This window comes from Corapipo altera, unplaced genomic scaffold (genome assembly GCF_003945725.1).
Source record: "Corapipo altera isolate COAL_440 unplaced genomic scaffold, ASM394572v1 75, whole genome shotgun sequence".
NCBI lineage: Eukaryota > Metazoa > Chordata > Aves > Passeriformes > Pipridae > Corapipo > Corapipo altera.
This window is the reverse complement of record NW_020884887.1, coordinates 14971744-14997890: the sequence shown is the minus strand read 5'-3', so window position 1 is coordinate 14997890 and position 26147 is coordinate 14971744. Positions and strand designations below refer to the sequence as shown.

Here is a 26147-nt window from a genome sequence, read left to right as displayed (position 1 = left end):
TTTTAAAGATAATTCCAGATACGATTTTATTCTGAATTTTACAAATAACAAGCATTTCTCTATAAAAAACTAGGGTAAGAATTAATGTAGTTACAGCTAGGAATATTTACATTCTTGGAAGAAATTTATATACCTTTCTATATACAAGGCTGTGTTCATTACTGGTTTAAAGTTCTCCCAAAAGCATCTCTAAGTAAGGCTTTATGGTGTGTGGGCTGATTCTATGCTTCAAGAAAATAATTTACAACTGCCAGGACTAAGGTTCTATTCTACAAATACTAAAATAGGTATTGCAGTCCAACTCCCTGGGCAATGCAGCCCCTCCTCCTCCCCAGAATGGTCACTTGGAAAGGGGGGAGGAGTTCACACATCTTCACGGAAATAGTGTCAGAACTCAGCCAAAGTTGCCTGATTCTGGAAGCTGAAATACTAAATGATGCTCGTGGGAGCATTACATTCACTGTCAGAAGAGTCAGAGATTCTGATAAATACTGACTGTGGAGCACAAGCATCACAAGGAGCTGTGGTACCTTTTGAGTTAACAGCATTGCCACCTGCAAGCAAAGGAACCAAAGTCACGGGATTATCTGACCTGCCCAAGATGATGACAGAAGTCATCCTGAGAGCTGGAAAGGAGAGGATCCTCATTCCCAGCTTGGGGGCATATCTTCCCTTGGTGAAGATACTGCAGTGTGCATTGTTCTCTGGCAGCAGGGAGTGGATAACCTGCACTGCTGCTGGGAGCAGCTCACAGGCACAGCCAGGCAGCACTGCCTGGGTAAGGTCAGTCTGAATCTCAAAGCCTGGTGCATCTTCCCCCACAACACAACCAGCTCACAGGTTTATCACAACTCCTCCTGCAAAGGTAAATCCTGTCCCTTTGCCCTTATCCTGCAGGTTTATCCACAGCCAGGCTGTGCTGCAAACCTTACCTGCTGCCAGCACTGACCAAGCTCTGAGATTTACCCATGACTGGATCAGGTTCTTTCATCTACATCTTGTTTGCAGGGATCAGATCACCCACCTATATTAAAATATTCCCTCAATTTCTTTTGGAGATCCCTGTTATCTGAATTCCACCTACCCACTAGAACAAGATCCTTGTTTTAGAAATAAACTTGATAAGAGTAGGATGAAACAGTGAACACATAATAACCCAGTCTGCTATTTTAAATATGTTCTACATTTCTGACTCAGACTTCATGTTTTTAAAAACATAAGCAAGAGAAAAACCCTCTTTTTTGACACAAAGCAACTGCCATTGAGTTCTGTACTGTTAGTCATGACTAATGGGAAATTCCCCAATTTGTCTGGAGTTAGAAAAACAAACCAAACTAACAATAACAACAAAAACCCCCACAAAGAACTTTAGTAAACATCAGAATATTTAAATATTCAAGGAAAAAAGTCTCTCTTTGAAGGCACATACTTGGATAGAACAGTGGGTAAGAAATTACAGCTAAGTCAGATGTTAACCGGACACTGGAATTTCCAGACTAAAACGTGTATCAGGCAGGCACATGTCTGACATTACAGGATATTTTGTGAAACTGTTTACAGGAAGAGCCTTATGGGACATGGGTGTTTACTTTGGCAAATTCATTACAAGGAAGTTGCAGCTAAATGTGTTTTGCCTCAGATTCCTGTGGTCATCAGACCACTCTACAACACATACAAAAGAAGTTGCTTCTCAGCATTACAGTTCCTAGACAAGGTTTACAAAGAAAAATATCTGTACTGAGTTTGACAACATACTCTTTTGTGTCTGTAATGAATATTTCAAAAAAAAGTGTAAGCCTGCCAGAACAGGTCATGTTTTTGGGAAGGGGAACTGGCTGTTACATGCACTCTCTTATCATGTATTTGCCCATGTCAAGGCTGTTCTGTGATGGGCAGTGAGGCTTGTAAAATCCAGATTCTCAATTTTGGCACTAGCCTCAAATCACACACTGCATTTTAAACCTCCTGCCCAGGGCTGCCCTACTAAACAGGAGTGACACTGAACCTGCCCCAACCTTCCTGTTTCTTTCCTTGGAAAAGTTCACTTACAACAAAATTATTTTCCTCCACGTGATTCTCTGACCCAGTGATATTGGCCAGCTTCCTGCTGCATCCAGAAATCAAAATCCTAAATAAAGAGGTGAAAAAATGCAGGAGAAGTGGAGCAAATCCTGGAGCTCAAGATACTGGCAGGGAGTATTTAACCAAACCAAACCACTATAGTCTAGACAGTGTTTTCTACTTTCTTGTTCCTGTGATAAGGAGTCCAAGGCACACACCACTCCCACCAAGGACAGGATTTGGGATATTGGTTAATCAAAGACTGGAATGAGCCAATGTCACCTACATATTTAAATACCACAGGAAAATGCAGAACTTCCCCAACAGCTGCTGCAGGACAGTAAGGCCCCCGACGGCTTTGGCTACAAAGGTTTAGGCTGTTTATTAAGACAGAACAAAATACAAGTGCCACAAGACAGAAACCTTTCACCACTCACATCTGCCACACTACAACCAGCACAGCACAAATGAGACTGTGTGTACCTGTATATTGTGTTATTTAGAGAAACACAGGTAATGCCAAGGGCGCTGCCACAACTTCTTGGCAGATTTTCAACAAGTTTTTTGGGTTTGTTGGGGTTTTTTCAAACAATTTTAAAGCAATTCACTGATTACACAAGTTAAGTGCAACAACAGACCTCACAGCAATCACACAGTTGATACTGAGGATCGAGAACCAGTGGTCAGAAATATATTCTGAATTTTGCTCTCAGTACATTCCACCATGAGGTCAATGCAGTGGCATAATTAACACAAAAATTTATGACTAAATATATTAATTGTGTGTGTGTACATGCACCAGTGGGAAAAGCACAGAACAAAGACAGGAGAATAGTTTCCATCATTCAAATTGCACAGAGAACATTAAAACAATTTACACGTAAAACTTTCACCACAAAAACTAACACCACTCCCTCTACACACAGGTGAAACCTTTTGCATTATTTAGAATAAATCCAGCCTGGAAACAGGCCACATCCAAGGTCAGATGTAAACAACTTCACCGAGAAGGTACAGTTGAAATCCAGCATTGGAATCAAGTGAATTTTGTGAGCAAAACTTCAGTGCTAAATAGTTTGTGCAAGACAATCCTTTCAGTCTGTGCTGAGTTAAAACATATCAAGTTAGAATTAACTCTCGAAATCTTTCTTTGCATCTTTCTGAATTTGGTAACAAATTCAGCACATACAAAGTCACTTGAGTAAGACCACAGAGAGGCACGTTCTCATAACCTTCACCATAATAAATAAGTTTCCTGTCCAGAGACAGAAGTCAAGGAATCAAAAGCAATGAGCAGCTTTTTCTGGCAATTTTTACTTCTTGATGTGCATTAGCTCTGGGGGAGGTTCACTGAGGAACCCAGGTACCCTGCCAGCCCTTGAACTCATTTTCAAGTATCTCTCAGCTGAACCATACACATAAAGTTACACAGGATTGACCAGGTGCTGCTCCATGGCACTGCTGATGAGCACAACTGTGGCTGAACAATCTCCTTGAAGGCTGTGCAGTGTTTCTGTTCATACAAAAAGAGAACGTACAGGACACAGTGCTTAAATTAATAAATAAGGATAAAACTGCAGGAAACAAAGTGTTGCCACTAGCCCTTTCTAGAATGAATTTTAGAAGGAAAGTCCATTTAACTTTCAGTCCACCAGGAAGTATTCCTCACAGGAGTCCATCAAAAAGCTGTGCTTTTAAGGATCTCTGGATTCTCTTCTTCCTCCTTGGAATCCCTTGTGCTACCAGAGGCAGGCCTGTATTCTAATCTGGGGGGTGGGAAAAAGAAAGAAAAGAGAAAATAACTTTAAAGATAAATGAGTGAATTGGGAAAAAAAAAACCCTCTGATTTCTGTTTTGACATTACAGCTTCCTAATTTTAATATCCTGTTGACTTCAGTTGGACAAGTCCCTCTCTTACACCCCATCTGTGTTCATGTGTCATCTTCAACCAGAGCTGTGGTGAAAGGCCAAACACACAATGCCTTTTTAGGTCAGCTGAATTAAATTGGAAGAGTTCAGCTCTTCCCCATCTTATAAGACTTTCAGAACCTAAAATGATTATAACCCACAATGTGTCCCTAAACCATGATAAAGCAACACACTTTTAAAGTGCATTCCTCAGATGTACTTTTAAAAGCTATCAGAGAAAAATGATAAATTCAGAGCTGAGAGATGCACATACAAACATACACACTTGGGAAGAAGATCAGGATTCCAGGCAAGCTCTCCTATCTTCAACAGAGCACTGCCTGTGCTGCCAAAACCAGCCCCTCCCTCTGCCCACAGCCAGGCAAGGGCACCCTCAGAGCAGAGGAGTGCCAAGGTCAGAAGGTGATCCTTACCCTTTCACCAACAGCATTTGGTCAATGGTGTCAGGAAGAGGCATCCCAAAGCTTTCAGGCAGAAATAGTGTCAGAATTCCTGACAGCACAGTCAGGCTCCCCATCAGGATGTAAGGCAGGAATCGATCGTAGGCACCTGGCAGGACACAACAAAGGAAAGGGCAGCATCAGCTCTAAGTCTCTGATAATTGCCCAAAAAGCTGTGGCTGCCCCACCCCTGGAAGTGTCCAAGGCCAGGCTGGACTGTGCTTGGAGCAACCTGGGCTAGTGGGAGGTGTCCCTGCCCATGGCAGGAGGTGGAACAAGATGATCTTCAAGGTCCCTCCCAACCAAACCATCCTGTGGTTCTGTGGGAATGTCTGTACCAAGGTACAGGGCTTTAGCCATGCAAGATTTATGCTTTCACTAAAAGCCAGCCCAAGCAACCCCCACCACAGCCTGACATCCAAAGTGTATGCTGTTATAAATGTGATCTGAGGAGCTCAAGGGAGTGGGAAGCAGGAGCTGTAGGAGCTGTCCCTCCTGAGGAAACAGCACTGTGAGTCTCCAGAGCCTCTCCTGAGCAGAGCAGGTCACTCACCGAGGTAAACGAAGTACGGGGAGAGGATGCTGCCCAGCCTGGAGGCCATGGAGCTCGCTCCAACCCCCATGTTCCTCACCACTGTGGGGTAGAGCTCAGCCGTGTAAACATAGACTATGGAAAAGGCTGATGTGATGCCAAACTTCCCCGCCATCACCAGAAAAATAGACAGAGCACGGAGATCTGAAATCACAACAAGAGTAAGGACTTAATAAAGCTCTGGCAGTTCATGGTATCCCTTCATTCCTTCATGTTTGTGTAACTCCTGCCTAATTAACTCCAGGATCTGGTGTCTTTTTTTTTCCCTGTACACATCCACAAACATAAGCAATATTCTTTTTTAATTTTTTCTTCTGTGAATTACTAGGAATCAACATTTTCATCTTCTTTTGAGCACAGGGCTTCCTGCCAAGTGAAAAATAAGGAGGACAGAGCAAGAACTGTTGAGGCCCTTTCAGATTTCAAGGGCCAGATCTCTGCTATTGCAAACAATGCCATTTATCCCTTCTTAATAAAATGAACAAAACAAAACATTTGAAACAAGTTATTTTTGGTTTCCTGCTCTGGTTTCTCATTAATATTCTTAGCTACAAGTCAATACTTTATTATAGGAAGCTGAGTTGACTTTAACTGGGACATTTAGATTTGAAAATCAAAACAGATTATATCAGTGTTGTCCAATTGACTCATAGGACAGGAGGGAAAAAGGAGAATGCAGGACACATAAAATAAGCAAGGCAGCTGTTGCACATTCTCTTTTGTATACTCTTTGATTTGTAAACAAGTCCTAGGCAACAACACTCCCCTTATATTGACTCCATAACTCCTTTAATCTAAAGATACGTATGGTTTGAGATCTAATAAATGTTACCTGGCCCTCCTTTCCAGTTGCCACACATTATTTAAGCTGTCAACACTAATTCAGTACAAGCATCTCTGCTTATCAAAAATGCTTCCACAAAAATGACTCCATTGAGTGTAACTCTTTAAACAAGCCCTAAAGTCATGGGCAGCAGTTTGGGAAGTGAGTTCTGCAGCCTCTTGGTAATCTCTCTGACTAAACTCTGGTTGGTCTAGTCTTGGTTTTACACCTGGACCTTATCAGGACATCCTGCCAGGGATGTACTTTAAAGGCAAAACTGGACTACCATACTAATCCCAACAGACCACAAAGTCAATGACCCACCTTTAAAACTGTATCTGAATGATATGTTGTGGGAGCTCCTCGTGCAGCAGCACTGAGGACCGAGGAGGAGGGGCAAAGATGGGACATGAATATCTGTACTGAGTCCCCTCAGGAGACTGTTCCTCCACATGTTCAGCCTGGAGGAGGCTCAGGGGAGACCTCCTCACTCTCTACAACTCCCTGACAGGAGGGGCAAGCTGGGGGGGGTGTTGGTCTCTTTTCCCAGGCAACCATCAGCAAGACAAGAGGGCTCGGTCTTCAGCTGTGCCAGGGAAGGTTTAGGTTGGATATTAGAAAGAATTTCTTTCCAGAGAGGGCAATCAGCCATTGGAATGGGCTGCCCAGGGAAGTGGTGGATTCTCCATCCCTGGAGGTTTTTAAGGACAGACTGGATGTGGCATCAGTGCCATGGGCTGGGAACCACGGCGGGGCTGGATCAAGGGTTGGACTGGATGATCTCGGAGGTCCCTTCCAACCCAGCTGATTCTGTGATTCCATGATTCTATGTGCCCAGTACTGCACATCCCCTGCCATACACGTGAGATGAACTAACGGCTCCGTACGTGCGGGCACGAGCTGGATGAAGAGCAGGACGCAGCCCCCCAGGAAGAGCGCGGCGGCCATGGAGTAGCGGCGGGGCAGGTTGCGCAGCAGCACCCAGGAGATGGTGTAGGCGGGCACCTCGATCACGGCCGAGAGGAAGCAGTTCATGTACACGTCCCCGTGCAGGTTGGGGGTGTCCAGAGACAGCCCGAAATAGCCAACGGAGATGATCATCCTGGAAGGAAGAGTAACGGGATCAGACTGATCTCACTTGTCCCTGAGGTGGCCAGGTGAGGTGGTTTGAAGCTGGCTCCCTGCCAAGTCTCCAAACCTCACCACAAGAGCTACCTCCCCCCCACAAAACCAAGGGAGAAGAGAAAAAAAACCACAAGAGAACCGAAACAAGAGAGAGACAGCTAAAACAATATATATAAATATATTTTTGTGCAGAGCATTGTTTCTGGGTCATCACCATCCATGCTTTGTGTATAAAATCAGAGAGGAGGAGTGTGGCATCCTGGCAGACCCGGCATCCTGAGATTTTCCCTGCCATGCCCCAAGCTGGCTGGGCAGCATCCCAATCATGCTGGCATGGCTGGGTGCCTGGGCTGGTCAGTGCAGCAGGACAGACCTTGGTGGGTGGAACACTGACATCTGAACTGTGTCTCTGCCAGACGAGAGCTGGCTTCCACGGGATTTGGGGAAACACACAACTGGCCTTGAACACAAACCCTGTTGTGTCTTGGGAGATGTTGGGAAGAGAAGGTTAAGCTTCACCAACAAGTGTAACGTGGTAAACAAGGAACAGGCACTGGATGGGGACATGTGCAGGGACAAAGGTGAGGTACAGAGCACTTGGTACTTCATCTCCTTCAGCATCTTCAGCACCCAGAGCAAAACCACTGCACTGCACAGTGGGTCAGGGACAAAAGATGTGCTCTTCCTCCTCCTCCTCACTGCATATGGGAAGAGCCTTCGTGGTCCAATTGCTTAAAGTCTCTTAGTGTGCCTGGGAAGGTATGAGGTCACAGAGCTGGGAGTGACCCCACTGCTGTGGTGCCCTGCCCCAAAGCCATTCTTCTCAGTAGCTCTGCAGTGTTTTTCTCACCACTGTGCAACACACCCACCCTGCTCTCCTTGGAATTATTTTTATACACAATAAACTTGATGCTGGAATTCCTTTTTGGTGGCAGTTTGCCTTAGTTTATCACACTGGCAAACCCTGACACAGTTATACAGTCTGTAGGAAAACTTTAGTGCCCAGGGTGCCAAGGAGCCAAACCTCCTCCTCCCTGGTGCAAGCCCTGCAAAGGAAATAGTTTAAAGGCCTGTTACTCACTCAAAATTAACAAAACACTCAGCACTATGTAAAGGTGACATAGTGCTGTCTGTAGCCAACCTCTTTTACAGACTTTTTTTGTAAGCACTATCAATTCCTAATGCAGAATATACTGTTGGTATATCATGAGTTGTGCTATAAGCCAGAACAAGATGCTTTATATTTTGGGAAAGAATTAAAAGTAGGTTAGGTAACTCACATACAAGCTAGAGTAGTGAAAAAAATCGCCTGACCAAGTGAATACTTGTCTGTGAGAGGAGGTAAGATTGTGCAAGTCAGCTGCACGTGTTTGACTCTTCCTGTCTATCATAAAACTTCATTTATCATGTGGCAAAAAGCCCTTCAGCCTGTGTTACTGAATCCAGTAGAATGGATTACATACACACTGCCATGTCACTGCTTCTCTCAGCTGCTCCATCCTACCAGAAATGCTGTTCAAACATTTGATTTCTACAACCACACAGGCAAAACTGGCTGTGCCCAGGGGCTACTGCTCTGCTCCAAGCAGATTAGGAGTAGGGCAGTCTCACTTTCAATTAAAGGTGAGAGTCAGCAACTGGACTTGGAGGCAGGACATTATATAGACACTGTATTGATATTTCTGCAAAGAACCAACATTATTTTTCTCCTTGAGCTGTTTTTTTGCACAGGTTCCTTTCTTGGTGTGTTTGTGACATTGTGCTTGGTGATGGGCCAGAGAATCTGGCTTAAATATTAGCCAAGTCATCCTTTGACCCAAAATGCCACATCAACTTGTATGTGCTGGCAGGTCAGTGGACTGAACTCCAAGGCTCTGCCTCATTAAAGCACAGGAATGTTCTTCAAAAAGGCAGCAAATAGACTTAAGTTGGCTCCAAAGCACTCAAGGGACCTTCTTGGTTATGTCACTGGGTACATGCAGTAATTAAACCTCACTTGTACAGCCTCTGGCAGCCTCTAGGTTATCTGTCTGGTTTCTGTCTTTCAAGATATCTAGTAAAGGAAAGTAACAACCATTTAATGCCACTTGAGCATGAAGTATGGCTTCAGCCAGTAAAAACCAAGCTGAAGGTGGCAGGTAGACAGAGTAGACAGCAGGAAAGTCCAGGGAAATCTCAGATTAGAACTTCAGAGGCAGCTTTATCCCTTTAAGAACCAGTACAAAAGAGACGGAAAGCACCATGTTCAGACCTCTGGGCAGAAGTTCTCTGAGGGGGGTAGGGCATGACTCATTCTTCTAGAAGACTCTGTTACAGTGAGAAGAGCATTCCCTGAGGTCCAGGACCAGGCAGAATTCCCACACATCACTGCCAGCTGATCCAATTCTCACTCAGTTCAGGATATGCCTGACTACTTCAGAAAGGAACAACAATCCAGATGTGTTTCTACACTGTCACTGAGGTGAAGAACCCATGTAACCACAACTTTGTTGTTTCAGCCAGCAAGTCATTGATTTTTGAGCTGGTTTTGTCCCTATCTCTTTACAATCCCTTAAAGTTACATACTCCTGAATCACACTTGCTTACCAAATAAGCACTGACATAATAGTGATAGTTAAAATATTTCGGGTTCTCATTAGATCCAAAATGGTGTATGTCTGTTGCTTCTGGGAATTCACATCTTGCAGCTGTAAAAAAGCAAACAACAAACAAAACATGGGAACTTTAACTTCCTGCAAAACTAATTATTATGAAAATAAGTCCCTCCCCAACTTAAACCTCAGTATTCTGATATGCTGAAATAGATGCCTCACTTTTAACAAAACACATATAAACTGGGAGAGCCTGTGAAAGTAGAAGCTCCTCCTTAATTCAAAGTCACTTAAAATTTGGACTGAAACTCTTCACTCTCATGACCAGTAACAGGATTAAAGCTGTGTCAGGGCAGGCTCAGGTTGGATCTCAGGCCAAGGTTCTTCCCCCAGAGGGTGGTTGGGCACTGCCCAGGCTCCCCAGGGCAGTGGGCACAGCCCCAAGGCTGCCAGAGCTCCAGGAGGGTTTGGATGATCCTCTGGGGCACAGGGGGTGACTCTTGGAGATGGGCCTGTGCAGGGCTGAGGGTTGGACTGCATGATCCTTCCAGCTCAGCATATTCTGGGATTGCATAGCAATCATTTTCTCTGCCTCGGGCTTCACAAAGCAACTGGTTTTTGTTGCTTGAATTATAAAGCATTAATTCATGATTCATATGTCACTACTGACATGGTTCTTATGTCCAGTTTTGAGCACTGCACCTTGAGAATCAGGCAAATGAACTGCACTCAGACAAGGGAGCAGTGGGGATGGTGAGACATTGGAAAAAAAAGGAGAGGGTGTGTTTAGCCTAAGGGCCAGAAGACCAAGGGCACAGAATGGTCTTCAAAGACCTGCAAATAAAGTGATAAACTGTCCTCTATTCTACTGCAGATGTTACAACAAATAACGAGATTAAACCACAGCAGAACAGAGATAGTTAATGACTCCTCATATTGGACCTAACAGCACTATTAAAACTGAGACAAACCGGCTAAGAGCTGAAGAGTGCCCATCATTATCCAGTCTGATTTTGAGGTCATCTTCTAAGAACATAAACAAAAAGACAACAAACTTCTCCTTTCCCCATTAAACTTTCCAGTTCCTCAACATAAAACCACTTCTATGTAAACAATGCAAGGATATTCATCCATGAAGCATGAGAACAATTTTTGTGCTTGGTAAGACTGTAAAAAAGGGAAGAATTAATTTTTTTTTAACTGGGACTTTAATTTAGACCCCTAAGAAGGGGGACCAAAGAAGAGATTTTTCAGAATATGGAAAAGGGGATTTAAGAGGACAAATTCCATCAACTCTGATAAAGCAACATGGAGTTTGTGTGACCCCTGCAGCCAGGTGAAAATTCTCTCTAAGTGATAGTCGGTTCTGAAGATCTGGAGGATGAAGTAGTAGTCTGGTACATGGCAAATTTCAGTGTATTTGCTTTCATAAATCCCATTTTCTACAAAAGGCAAACAGTTCTTTACCTATGATAGCTTTCACTCTGCCTGAAACCAAACTTACATCACACAAACTGCAGTCACTCACAGCCCTTTCTCATAAATCACATGATCTTTCCTAAGCACTCTCCCATCTTGCCACTATTTGTTGCCAAGAAACAAGAACACCCCCCCAAAAAAAAAAAAGGAGAGAGAAACCTCAAGCAAACCACAAAACAAAACCAAGAACAGTAAAATTTGGAGTCAGTTGATGAGGAAAAGGGACTCTGCCTTTTAGGAGCTGGATAAACAGACAACACAATCCTTACCAGGACAGGCTAGAACAAGAAGCAATGAGAAGGGCAGGGAAGGCAAAATGGTGGTTTGAAATTAAACCTATCATCCAAACACTTGTATCTCCCTCACAGGGGATAATTCAACCAACCAGGCCCTATTTCTGCTCTGCAGCTGGTTTGTGACCAGTCACCTGCTGGACCTCAATGGTTTCAAACCTCTGGAGTCTGAATTCTGCACTCCAGCTGCAGAGGTTTGAGGGACACTCCAAACATGAGCCTGGGCTGCTCCTCCGTCCCAAACTCACATTATAAATGCACAAGGGCAAAGGGCCAGCCGAAATTCTGAGAACCTCTCTGCAGCATAAACATGCTTCCCAAACCCTAGAGGGCTGTGAGCCTCCTGCTTTCCAGCCCTGCAGAAAGCAGACACAAGAACAGCATAAACACACCACTGATGAAGTTTTGCACAGATCTTTTGGCCACAGCATTACTTTTCCCTAAAAAAGTAAAGAGATGGACAGGAGTTCTGCATTTAAACAGCATCTGTCCATTGAGCTCATTTCCCTTTGACTGTCAGAATGTTAATATGTTTCTGAAAGCTGATGTGCAATGATTTATCTGTAAATAAGCACCACATACTCCAGCCCACGCTGCTGCAATGTCAGCATTTCCCCTTGTCCAGTGTTTCCTAAGACAACATCCCTACTCTTGCCCCTGCCTTCTGCTGCTTCACAGTCCAGCCCCATTCAGACACAGCAAACAGAGCACTGCTTCTTTCTAAGAATGAGACAGAGAGGATTCCAGGAACAGTGACCTTAGGCAGATGCTGGAGCCAGAGCTTATTTTCTGTTCTCCTGCTGCAGTGCTGGCAATGGATGAGTTTTCATGGCTACAACATGAGTAGGAAGAAGAAGAAAAAAAAAGGAAAAAGATGTGTTCTAATGAAAATCCAGGGAAAAAAGTACCATAAGAAGGTCAGGATTAGTCCTGTGTTAGACTTCTATAGAATTATATTATTGACTGAATAAGCATAGAGTCTGTTTGGCACAAGTATTTAGATGACTAAACAACAGGTACCTCAAAATTATTATCTTCCTCCCCAAAATAGAGTTAAAAGGAAAAAGGTGGCTGTAAACTGGATCAAAAGATGCTTGGACTGGAAAGCGTGCTGGCATCCCCATGTGAATGGGACAGCAAAGGCCTCGCAAATCTTAATGAAGAAAGGAAAGGGTATTCTGCTTTTCAGCAGAACAGGATGATTTTTCACCCATCTGAGAAGCACATAATACAGTGCAGGAACAACTCCATTCATCTTCCTGGAAATTAATCCCTTTACACAGAGTCCAGCAAACACCTGGAGTGCTAAATGAATCTTACCTCACTAGGGTCAAATATGACATCTGGGGCTGTAATGCCATTAGTTTTTGCAGCTTTTCTGAGGATGTCTTCTGCCTCCTGAAACCTTCCCTGGGAGATCAACCACCGTGGAGACTCTGGAATGACCCTGCAGAGAAGGTTCAGAACAACAAGGCTGCAGTTCCACACAAAGCATTGCTGCAGGCACCAACACACACATTGTTGATCTCAAAACATGCCACATCTTGCAGGAATTAGTGCAGTGACAACAGAAATCAGATTTACAGGAGCAGACTAGACTACTGAACAAGAGCAGACTAGCATGGCTTTATGGATTTCAGAAATGCTGAAGGAATTAGCAATGATTCAGAAAAAAAGAGCAATCCAAACATTCAAAGTATGGGAAAACAGTTCAATTAAAGAAATTCAGAAACGTGAACACACAAGCAGCACGCTGTACATTAAAAATGTATCCTTAGAGAATAACACATATAAACTTAGTAACTGCAAATCCTGTCACAGAAAGGCAAGTCAGAGCAGAATTCACCAGTCATTCAGCTGCGTAAGAACCTGGATGGGATCACAAACACAACGCGAGTGGAAGTGAAGGAACACCACCCCCATGTGGGCTACTGCAGCTTCACATGCCACCCAAAAGCAGTATTTTATCAACTAGGGAAGAAAACATGCAAGTCCTGTTGAGTAGTTTGTCATATCTGTGTCACCCTACCAATGCCCAGCTTCCCAGACAGTGGTTTCTGCTTCTGCCCTCAGTTCAGACCACAGCCCACGGATTTCAGCTGGTGCATAGGATGAGTTTTATTGACTTTTTTTTTGTTTTCTTTGCATTTAATTTTATAAAAGCTACCGAAAATGAAGAGCAGGCTTTTTGGGCATCAGCCAGATCACGCACAAAGCCACGGACTGACAGCAAAACGACTGTGAGGGGAAAGGACACAACATCCATTCTTCACCTACCCATTCCTGAATTTCACTGGCTCGCAGTCTGGATGCTAAAAATCTGCATGCAGGGCCTTACAGAGACTGCAGTGTTGTGAGTTAGGGATACTCACCACCAGAGAGGGATGCAGAGCAGCCCGGGCAGGGTGAGTGCCAGCAGCAGCATCCGCCAGTCCCGGATGAAGTAAGCGAAGAGTGGCAGCAACATGTAGCCAAATGCATAAAATATGCACACCCCCAGGGTGCAGAACAACACACGGATTGATTTGCCAAGAATTTCTGTGCCTGTTCAAAACAGCAGAGGGAAGAATAGCATTTTAACTTGATAGCAACCAAATAACCCAACAAAAGTACCCCAGCAATGGGCTTGGGAATGCACTGCACTGCAGAGGGGCAGAGCACAGCGCTCTGCCATCCAGGTTTAAGGCACCCCAGAGCTGCTTCATGCAGTGATCCTGCATCAACTGAGGTAATTCTGTGTATAAAACAAAGAGAACTGGGCCACATTGTATTTCTGTAGCTCATATTTCTACAATTTTATCTTTTTAGAATCTCACATTTTACTTGAGGAACGGAAACCACCCACAAAACACTCTCAACAGTAAACCATAGCTTGATCACCACAGCATCCTCCACAGCTTATGGAGAGTGACCAGCTTCTTGAAAGAATAATTCAGAAGTTCCCAACCTGTATCACCTTCTAAAAGACAGCCAAAAAAACCTCACAGTCTTTTGGGGCACACATATGGAATTCATGTTGATCACTAACAAAGGCCAGGCTGCTGGCAGGGGGATTAAATGCACAAACAGGGGTTGATGACCCCCTCTGAAATGTTTTGGAACCTGCAAATCAAGAGACACAGAAAGAAAGCTAATCTTCCTTGTTTCCATGGAAATCAAAGAAGATTCCAGCAGCTGCAGCAGGCTGTGTGCAGTGAGGTTAGCCAAGCACTGCTTTCACCCCTGAACTTGCCTTCCTTGGCCCAAAAGGAATTTCTTGCCACCATTTTGTACCCTGGACAGTGAGGTCACTGCAAGTAACATTAATTTTTTTTTTAAATCTCACATTCATAAGGTAATTCATAAGGTAATTCCCATCAACAAATATAGTCTTAGTCAACTTGAGAGCATATGAAATAAGTATCATGATGAGATTTACATTTTTACTATAGGCTGTTTAAAGGAGACTTTATAAAAATTTACTTTTGTTCTTTTGCAAGTTTTTTAATCAAATAGGTATTTAGGCCCCAAAACTGACAAAAGAAATCCCTGAAAAATCATAGAATCACATAGAATGGTGTGGGTTGAAAGAGACCTTAAAGATCATCTAGTTCCAACCTCCAAAAAATCACATCTCACATGTCTTATCTCTCCAACTAGAAGATTGGCTTTGTTTCAAATAATCAGTTTCTGGGGTTTTGACTCTTTTAGAATGGTAAACCATAGAATTAATTCAAATTCCACTTCTATCAACTGGAAACTTTCAAGGAGACGACAAATTATCCATGCATGGTGAGGCCACACTCTTAACAGTGTTGCTTGGCAAAACAAATCAACCCTAAGCTAGTATTGAAAAGGAGCAGGAAAAGCACAAGATGAAAGAACACATACTGTGCCCAGCAGGACTTTCATACCAAGAACAAATGCTGCCACGTAGTTAGATATCTGTCCCATGCCAACCAGCAAAAACAACACTGAAAACATCTCCCAGCTGGTAGAGAAGACCTGTATGAAGCTGAAGCCAGTCTGCATTGCCAGAGTTGCAAACAGCACATTCTTCCTGCCAAACCTTCCATGGACAGATTAAAAAAAAGAAAGAAAAGGGAAAAAAAAAAAAAAGAGATGATTACACAACATCACGAATGAAATCTTCAGAAACAGAAAAGTAAGTTTACTTATAAGCACAGTTAAGGAGATACAAAACTTCTGCAAAAACCAGAGGTTCAGGAAATGTGACACAGGCAAAACTATTCTAAATACATTAAAAAAAAAAAAAAATCATTGGCCAAGAGAAATATTGCAAGGGCTGCTAATTAAGTTGTCTTTAACTACGTGCTGGAACACTATTCCTTTCTTACTGACAGGATGGGCACAGAGACAAATCATCAGGAGCAAATTATTTAAAATGCAAGAGTATCCAAAGCTCCAAGGAGCACACAGTCCATGACACAGATCAGCATGTTAAAAAAAAAAAAATGATGGAAAGTTCCTGGAAGAGAGGTAAAACTCAGGTTTGCAAAATGCTATTAGCTGTCAGTGATCCCATGCTGCAATCTCCATTCCACTTGGTTTAAACATGAACCAAACTGAGGGACTCTGGAATGTCTATCAATGAAGTATTAGGAAAAAAAAAACAAACAAAAACAAAGATAAAAGAAATTCAACCAAACTCATCCCATCCAGAGTCGCTGCTGATGTCCCGGCCCAGGCAGCCCCACAGCACTGGGGCAGGACATGCTGAGGGCAGGGTCACACAACCCCACCCAGCCTGGAGCTCTGCAGTGGTGCCACGAGCTCAGGGGGGTCACAACACACCAAGAACAGACTCCCCAAAGTATTCTGTCCCTCTCCATGCCTCAGGCTGGCTGCAGGACTGTGTGCAGTAGATGGGGGCAGCAGAACACTGCACACACCTCCCTGGAGCGTCCTCCTCCTGGAGAGGAGCAGCCCTTGGCCATGAGGTTCCTGCCCATGGCCTCCTCTCCTGCATCCATGAGGATCTGTGCCACCACGGGAAGGAGCTGCAGAAGGAGACTCCTCGGAGTGTGAGGGTGGGAAGCTGCTGGGTCACCAGGAGAACAGCTCCTGATTCCCCTGCCAGGCAGACACTGTGGGACACACTCGGCATCCGTGCAGCAGACAAGGAGCTCTTGGGAATGAAGCTCCTGAGCCTGGAGGCAGTGCCAGGATGGAGTGGTGGGAGACTTCCCCACAGTGAAGGGGGGAAATTGCCCCTCACATGGGAGAGCAGCTGGAAGGCAGAGAGCTCTGCCTGGGGGTGGATGAGCAGCCTGCTGAGCTTATGGGTTGGGATTGGCAGGGAAGCCAACAGGGAAGGGCTGTGGGTGTCCACTGCAGAGGAACACAGCAAACCTCCTCGTGTCCAGAGGCACTGGCCATCGGGGGGCTTCAACCACTCCAGCACAGACAAGGACAAGGCCCAGGAGGTTTCTGGAGCTCATCAATGCCAATGTTCCAACACGTGGCTGAGGAGCTGGCAAAGGGAGACACTGCTGGACCTCGGGCTTGCAAACAGGGCAGAACTGTCTGGGGATGTGAAGGCTGGCAGCACCACAGCTGTGCTGTGCCATGGGGAAGGGCAGGATCCCGAGGGGAGGAACAAGGCAGAAGGCAGGAGCACAGGGAGAGCTAACGCTGGCCTGACCATGGATTTGCTTGGAAAAATCCCATGGCATACAGCTCTGGAGAGAAGTCCAGGAGGGCTGGCTGATTTTCAAGGATCCCTACCTCTGAGGTCAAAGACTGGTCAAATCTGGTGGGCAGGAAACTATGCAAAGGCCTTAAATGATGCTACAAGATTTGTGGCATAAAGATTATGTTTCAGTGAAGCAAAAACTCCGCAAGTATCAGCAAATTAAAGGACCACATATCGTTCTCTGGGAATCAGGAAGACAGCACACCGTGCATTGCACAGCAAATCCCAGGGAGAGAATAAGAAAAACCAAGCTTTACAAAAAACCCCAAAACCTAAACACGTGTCAACATCACAAAAATTAATGTTGTCTTCCTTTTTTTTAATGTTTGTACTAATAAACAAGGAAGCCTTGCTTCTCTGGAGCGCAGCTGAACAACGTTCATGCTTTGCAGCTTCCACAAATGCAGATCACTGGACTTAGATGATGTATTTGATGAGGAGGAAGAGAAGCTACGTGTGTTTATAAAGCAAAAGTTTTAAATTTGACTTAAAAAAACAAAGGAAAACAATCTTCAGGTATCCCTCCAAACACAGTCCAAAGTAAATAGGAGAGAATGTCACTGATCTGATTTTTCCAGATAAAACTTATCTCCTACACCTGTTTTCTGGCATAAAACCAGTTTGCTCCGGAGTGATTTCATTGCAAAAACAAACAGATAAAGGTAACACCCAGTAATAATCTTTGTAACATTTTGTTCTAGTTCAGGACGTTTCTCTACACACTCTGTGTAGACTCAGGTTAGACAGTCACAGAACAGACACGTGTTAGGAGTTGCAGAAAGACACTTATAGGAAACTTGACATACAAGAAGTGTCTACAAACCAGACTCAAACAAAGAGCCAGCAGCTCTGGTGTATATACTTTACTTGTCTGAGACTTGTCCTGATATGAACGATCCCAGCAGGACACCCACGAAAAACAGGGAGGTGCTCAGGGGTCCCTTCCAGTCGTTGTCACACACGAGATTCCACTGCAGGGAGAGAGAATATGAAAGTCTTTTAATAAACAGGATTTCCCCTCCCTCCTAAATGTCTCGGCTGAGCTGGTTTTGGGAGGAGTGAGAACAGAATTACAGAATGGCTTGGGTGGGAAGGGACCTTAAAATTCATCCCATCCCACCCCCTGCCACAGGCAGAGACACCTTCCACTATCCCAGGTTGCTCCAAGCCCCATCCAACCTGGCCTTGGACACTTCCAGGGATGGGGCAGCCACAGCTTCTGGGCAACCTGTGCCAGGGCCTCCCCACCCTCACAGGGAAAAATTCCTTCCCAATATCCCATCTAACTGTAATTCCCTGCATATAGCAATGTTCCATTAAAAACTCACATTCCTAATTTAAGAGAAATTGAACTACAGAAACAGGAATATAGAAAGAAAAAGCCTCTATTACATTTTAATGTGGTTTTGAGAGACAGGAGACTGTTCACTCTTCACTGGTAACCTAACTAACCTCAACTAGAATTCTGAATACAAATTGAAACATACACCAAACAAACCAAGATTTCGGAAAAAAAAACAAACAAAAAAGAGGAACAAAAGAAAATATTTATTGAATGAAGACTGCAATGGTTTCCAATCTCATACCCATTTCAGTCTGATGTTTTTGAAACAGCACTCGTGTTATTTTTCTATCTACACTAAGAGTTATTATTAAAAGAGTCTTAGTTTTATTTTGGTTATCTGGGGGGAAAATGTATAAATATTAGAAGAAAGGACAAAACCCAGCAGGGATGCCTCCAGTCCTCCTTCACAGCTATGCTGTGACTGGAGGAGTTCCCAGAGCTCTCCCAGTCCTGCCCCACCCCTCATCCGATATTTTAGGGATGGAAACTTTTAGGTTTTAATCTGCAGTAAAAAGGCTGAAATGAAAATATTTGCCCTGACCCCAAAAATTAATCCTTCTTGTCCCCCAATTACAAATAATTAAGCATAGTTTCTTTCAATTTGTACTGGAACTCCCATCAGTGCTTTGATTTGCTCCATAAGAAATGCAGCTGCTCCATGTCCCAGCTCCCCCATCCAGCCCATCCCTGGTCCTGCAGTGGGAATGGGGGGGTTTCACTCCCTGCCAGCCCCGTGTCCTCAGCACGGAACCTCTGACTCCAGGAACCTCACAGCCTGTTAACAGTCACACTGCAACTACATCCTGGTCTGTGTTTTAAGGCTGGAGGATCACTAAAAACTATGCACAGGATGAACAACACCAGCAATGGCCTTCCACTCCCAGATCCCTGCACCAAAACACAGCTGAGCTGTTGTCATGGAACAGCATCCAGTTTTCAGAGAGAACTGGGAACTGTTCTGGAGATGAATTATGGCCATTCACACAGGCTGCACTCTCGTGGGCATTTGTAGGACTTCAGCTGCCAGCCCTTTCATCTCATCATCGTTATTTTTAAGGTCAAAATGCACCTTTTCCAATTTGTAACTGCATTCAAGTAATCTCCTAACCTCTCCATTGATAAATCTGCTTGTGGTCTCATGTCTGAAAAAAAAAATGTCTCCTTCTATCAGGCTTCCTAACCCTCGATATTATTCCTCCCTTGCTCCCCAACCCCTTCCAGCCTCACAGCACCTGAAGCTCAGGTCCCAGCATTCAACACAGTGCCAGCACATCCCACAATGCCTGATCCCACCAACCAGGCATCATTACAGGGGAGCCTTCCAGAACTGTGGCTTTCTTATGTGAGAACAAATGTATCCTACTCATGTTAAGGAACTGAACTTACCATAGTTATCAATATCATGTGGATCAAGAACTGTAATCAACGTTTATAATTAAATCTGTGTTATTCAACAAAAGCTGTGCTTCATTATAGATGAAAGAAAGTTTGAGCCATTCTGTGATGACCACAGAGGCTAAGCCAGCCAGGAAGCTTCAGCAAAATATACCTGGCAACTTGAAAACATGCAGCAAATGACTGTTATCAAATTTATACCGGCCAAAGGTTTCAGTGATTATCATATGCCTTCATATGATAACACCAGGAAAAAAATATCACAGAAACAAATCCTGCATTTATAAAGCCTCGCCTACTCACAAAAAGCCATCTTTGTATCAACTACTGGAGTCAGACATGCTCAATAACAGAACCAAAATCTAACTGCCTTGGTTATCAGTCTGTCACTGCTAAAGAAGTCATTCCTTTCCTGCTGCTCAGCCTGTGCCTGTGAGTTCACCCTCTCCTTTCATCTGCCCTACCCCCTGCACTTTGGCACAAGGCTTGCACAACATTTGGATTTCCAGTCACTTACATGTTTGTTTGTGCCCTGTAACAAACATTTCCTTCAGACTACTGAGGTAGAGACCTTTCCTGGGAAAGGTCATGGTATCAAAATGTTTAGCACAGTTCTGCCAAAAGCTTCTTGCACTGGCAGGTGCAAACATACTGGGCATTCAAACGTGGCAATGATTACCAGCTTGTTTTTCTGTCCTCTCTGTGACAGTGTGAGGAGCTGTTATGCTGAAGATCACTTAAACCAGGCACAAGAGTTAACTTCAACATCAAATTTCCAAAGGAGAACTACCTCAGTTGTGCAATCCAAGTTATTTACACTCCACGACAATTAAGGCAAAGGGATTTTGAGGTCTGTTACCCTTTGCCCCAGTAAATAAATGATGAAGTCTTCAACTTTTTAATGACTCACCAACAAGGTCTACTACATTGCTTGCCAGTGATGACAGCATCAGCCTGCCAGGACCATTCTGCAACCATATCCTTCCCTCAGGTGCCCATTGTCCAAGAGGAAGTCACTGAAGCATCACTGGTGGAGGCCAGCGTGGCACAGAGGGGGATGGCACAGAGGGAGCATCCCAGGAGTGGTTCCTGATTAATCCCTGCTGCTGGCAGTGCTGTTTGGACACCCAGTGCTCTAAAGTCACGTGCTCTTTTCACTTCTCAGTATCCTTTGAACTGGCCTGCCAGCTGTAACAGCCTTTGCCCCAGGGAAGAAGCTAAGGTTAACCTCAGCAAGGTGTCTGGGCTCCAAACAGGAGGAAAACATTCCACTTCCAAAGAGCAGCTGCTGCCCTGGCAAAGCATGAGCTGCTCTGCATGGGCACCCAGCAGCACTGAGCATCCCCACTCGGCTTTGTTACAGCTCTGGGACATCCTCTGTTGCAGTTTAAACTTCTCTTCTTCCTCACACTGGAGCTATTTTTGGGCTGATGTTTTGTGATTTTTGTACTTCGACAGGAGAGCTGGCACTTCATGAATTACTGACAGTAAATCCCACTGTGCCTCTCATCGAGACCTCGGTGCAGATCCCATATCCTGCTGCACTCTCACTGCAAATATACCATCCCAAAAGAGATGGCTAAACAGGACATAATAAAATCTTAACTGCTGATATCAAGATGCCTATCCTACCTAAGCATAAAACTGGTTTAAGCATAAATTTTACCCAGTATTTTTAATGCACTGTAATATGCAAATTGCAAGTCTAGTTATAGGGTAGCTCTCCAAAACATCAAAAGCTGTTGCATTACAGTATATACCAAACACACACCACTACCAAATATGCTTGGAAAGATAAAGAAGGACCTTACTTGAAAAAAGCATGTTTCTCAGTATAGAGAACTGCTCCACCACAGGAACATTCAACTTTCCTAATGCCACCATAAGAACCCTAAACAAAGCTGGGCTATGGCAAGCACAAAAGCTTCAAGAGCCTCACTTGACGATTACACTCCTGTCCTAAAAGGAAAAGCCTTATAGGAAAAGGAATTTTTATAGCTACAAGAAATCATACCTTCCCACTCCTTTATTTTTTTGAACTGTTTTCCTGTCCTGCTGAGAGTAACACACATGACTGAAGAATTAAGTGGGTAATCCCATGTATTAATATTTTCTTTTTAAAGATCAACATGTTAGCAAGAATTTTTGAAGCTAAGCCAATATCCTGTACTCTCTCCTTCCACTTGCTTCTCTCAGCAAGTAGAAGCAGGTTCTTCAAAAAAATCTCAGTCTAACAACCAAGTACTTAACAACCTTTGATTCAGAATCTGGTCTTGTTTGTATCCATATAAATATTCTCTGCTTACTTGAGAGCTATGAGTGTTATTAAACACCCTTTCCTCTCAAAAAACATTTGTATATTCCAAATACTTAGAAGCTCTAGATGTTACATTAAAGCTTATTATCTGAAGTAAACAGAAGTCTGTATCTACAAAATACACATTCTGCTTAATTTTCCCCCCGTAGTTGTTTTAAATTTTTACAGAGATAAAACTTGCATAGAACAGGAAGGAAATTGCCAAATATTTTATAATTCCAGTGCAGAAACTGAACTGTTCCCCATACAACACGTTTTTTAGATGGCTGGAGAAAAAAGAAATGGGGCAGTGACATCAACCACTGAGAAACACGAGCTGAGTTCAAATCTACAAGTAAAGATGACACGAAGGGAACATAATCCTGTCACTAATTGTCCATGGTACCACTGAAAGAGCACTGTTTCCATTTAACATCATCAACCACAGGCCTATCATTCTTTAACAATACTAATCTTATTTTATGTTGCAAGGTTAGAAACATCTGTACTTTGTACAATTCTGAACATTCCTGCATGATGTGCTTCTTAAATCACACCTTGAAAACCACAGCATTTTAGAAATACCTTAAAAGATCTGTGAGACTTTCACATTTACTTATTAAATGAAAACTAGACTTTTTTCCCTTCTTCTGACAAGACTAGTAACACTAAGATTTTGTACCTGCAAATCACCACAGCTTTATTAACTCCAGGGGATGAGAAGTTATCAATATGAACTTCAGCCAGAAAAACAGTGAGATCTTAACCTACAACTGTGAAGAGAAAGCACCTATTTTACAAGGTGAGAAACAATGGAGATGACTGATGTTAATGAAGAGTTGGGTGAGAGCTGGACCTGGATGACATGGGCATGATTTGCACTTCAGCTGCTGGCTCTGCTCCTGCAGCAGCCTGGGCTCGTGAGCGTGTCCCAGCCTTGGCACAGGGGCTGGAATCAGGTCATCACAACCCAAACCATTCTGTGATTCTGTGACTCTGTAAATTACAATGCCTAGCATAGGCCTCTGTTTTTATTTTGGTAAAGCAAAACAATACATCCCTCTGCCTTCCAACAGAGAGTGAGCATCCATACCTCTGTTCACCAGCTGTGCCACAGAGCCCATTCGAGTCCTTCCAGATGACACTGCTGCAGCCTCCCCTTGCTTCCTGAGGGTCTGGCATAACCCACTGATCTCCAGAGACTGGGGTCCAACAGCACAACGGGGCACTGGAATCCCTGGGGAGCGGGGGATGGCAACCTCTGTCTGCCCCAGACTCTCCCTGCCAGCCCTGCATCAGCCTCTGGGCACCCAGCAATTCCCACCACGGGCACCCTTCCCCTGCAAAAGCCAACAGTCCCTAGAGCCTGCTAACAGCAAAACAGACACAAAACATCCAGCTCTGGCTGTGTGCCACCTGCACTGAGCTGATTTCAATTGATGAACAACGTGACACATTTTTAGGAGTGGAGGATGAATATGTGTATGCAAAACTCAGTGTCTGTTCAGGGTTCACTAGTAAGAACTACTCCTCTGTGAAGTGTTCTGACTGCTGTATCATCTAATGCCTTCTCATTATATCATATTTCTAGTGCACTCATGCTCTGAACTCCACTGCTCAATTCTATTCCCAGTTATTCTGTGTAGCCCCATAACAGCCATGACAGGCAGAAGTTGGCCTTTTACCTTAGTTGCTCCTGGCTTTAGTCCTTTTACTACCATGTATCAACTGTTACTACTCCTACATTCTTTTTTTATGGGACTTATGGAGGAATCAGAATGACACAGATGGCTTCTTGAGCCAAAGTAAAGCTTATCCCCTGAGCCACAGCATTTCAAAAAGTAAAAGACAGAAAGGGATTTTGTTACCCTGGAGCTGGCTAAATACTGAAGACTGGCTAATAACAACCTTCTGTTGTTAGTCTGTGTGAGAAAAGAAAGCCTCCCTTCAAGTGGGAGAGAACTGAATGTTTTAAGTCTCCCCCGAAAACCAAAACCATAAACAAGGTTCCTCTAAAGTCATGAGAGATTCAGCAAAAAGCTTTCTTGAAAAAAAAAAGATCCCCTTCCCCCTCCCAGCGTTGGCTACGGAAATCTGGGACAAAGGTCCTCATGATTATTCAACAAGTTAGAGACATGCAACTAAACACAAGATTAGTTAACCATAAAAGCAGCAGCACAAAGCCAAGAAATTAAACACGTTTAACACCGAAAACCTGTAAGTATGTGAAAGGGCACGGCTTTTGCAAAACTCCCTCAGAAACATTAATGTTAAAGGGAAAAAAAATACTGCCTCGGTGCATGATGCCTGGGCAGACAAACATTACCTCCCACGGCCATGGACATCTGCCAAGTCACACAGCCAGCGGGCCAGGGCTGCGGGGAGGCTGGGCAGGGCCAGCAGCTCCTGCTCCCGTACACTGAGAAACCCCTGCACGATGCTCCAACAGCTCGGGACATTCAATTCACACCAAGCCAAGGCTGAGTGAAGGTTTAAGAGACAAAGCACCACGTCTAAGGCAGGGCTAGCACTACAGTATGGCACGGGGAACAAAAGCCATGAGCAGGACTGGCCAGGAGGATGCCAACTGCCCCACGCTGCCCCAAGAGCACCCAGCCTTTCTCAACAGTGCATTCCAGTGAGGACCAGGGCCTGGACATTCCGAGCAGCTTTCCTCTCCAGGAAGACAGCAGTTCTTTAGCAATAGGTGAGACAATGCCTTGCACCACTTGTCAGAATCACTGAAGCCCTCGCTTGAATTTCCAACAACTCTGGCATCCTGGTTTCCACACCTCCCTGTGCTACCATGGCTCCTCTCCCCTGCTTCCTCCTGAGGAAGATTTCTGTGCCCACATCAGCTTATGGTCATTAAGTACTCACACCCATCACCACCCAAACACCCACCATAACTCATTTTGCAAAGCCAGAAATAATGGCAGATACAGCTCCAGCTCTGTCAAACTTGTCAACAGGCAATGGAACCATACAAAGTTCCCAAGCCTTCTGAAAATCGCTATACACGTACTGAAAGTTATCCTCAGAAACCATTTCCATAAGTCAGCCTGTACCTGTGGGTCTGTACAGCATTCACCTGAAACAAGAGATACAATCAGGACAGCTTTAGCTTTGACTGGCTGCCCTGACCACAGAGCTGACTCAAGGGGTGTATCTGTGCTGACCTGTCCTGGCAGGGAGACCAAAGCAGTGGGCATGGCAAAAGCAGAGGCACTGTGGGCACACAGAGAAGTTCAGGTTCCTTTTGGACACAGCGAAACCAAAACAGTGCTCCCCAACCTCTGCATCTTGCACACCTCAGGATGACCCCAACTGTGAGGGAGGGGAGGCCCTGGCACAGGCTGCCTGAGTAGCTGTGGCTGCCTCATCCCTGGAAGTGTCCAAGGCCAGGCTGGATAGGACTTGGAGCAACCTGGGCTAGTGGAAGGTGTCCCTGCCCGTGGCAGGGACTGGGAATGAGACGGTCCTTATGGTCCCTTCCAACCCAAACCCTTCTATGATTCTATGACTTCAACCACGTTTATTTTTTTAAAGAAAGAAAACAAACGCTGCTGGTCTCCCGAGTTCAAAGCAACATGTCTGTGACACCAAACAAGCTGAACCCAGGTGCTGACCCTGCTCCAGCCCCTCGCACAGATGCTAACGAACCAGGCAGCAATTACTGCAGTGACCAGTCCTGCTGGGTTAAGGAAACGTGCTGCTTTTGGAGGCTCCTTATCACAGAATCATAGAAAGTTAAGGGATTGGAATGGACCTTAAGGATCATCCAGTCCCAACCCCACCTGCCACGGGGACACCTCCCACTAGACCGGGATGCTCAAGGGCTTATCCAGCCCGGCATCGACAACCCCCCTGGGCAACCTGTTCCAGTGTCTCACCACTCTCACAGTACAAAACTCCTTCCTCTTTCTCACGCAAGTGCAAGCGAACAGAAGCCCTCAAAACAAACCCGGTCTCGCCGGAGGGCGATGTGCGGGCAGGGACCCCCGCAAAGGCGGAGCTGCGACAGCCCCGCGCCCCCCATCCCCGCGCACCTCGGTGACGATGGTGGAGCGGTACACGTCCCGG

The 26147-nt window shown here is 44.6% G+C and overlaps 1 protein-coding gene across 1 annotated transcript; it reads right to left on the bottom strand.

Moving 5' to 3' along the window:
• LOC113947193 (solute carrier family 22 member 5-like) lies at positions 1–26146 on the bottom strand (the record flags this gene model as incomplete). Its single annotated transcript, XM_027643517.1, has 10 exons — positions 1–3827; positions 4404–4539; positions 4984–5166; positions 6733–6947; positions 9557–9657; positions 12654–12780; positions 13706–13877; positions 15227–15381; positions 17896–17999; positions 26114–26146. Coding segments are annotated over 10 exons (1314 nt in total), but the record flags the coding sequence as incomplete, so codon positions are not given.
• Position 26147: the final 1 nt, after the last annotated feature.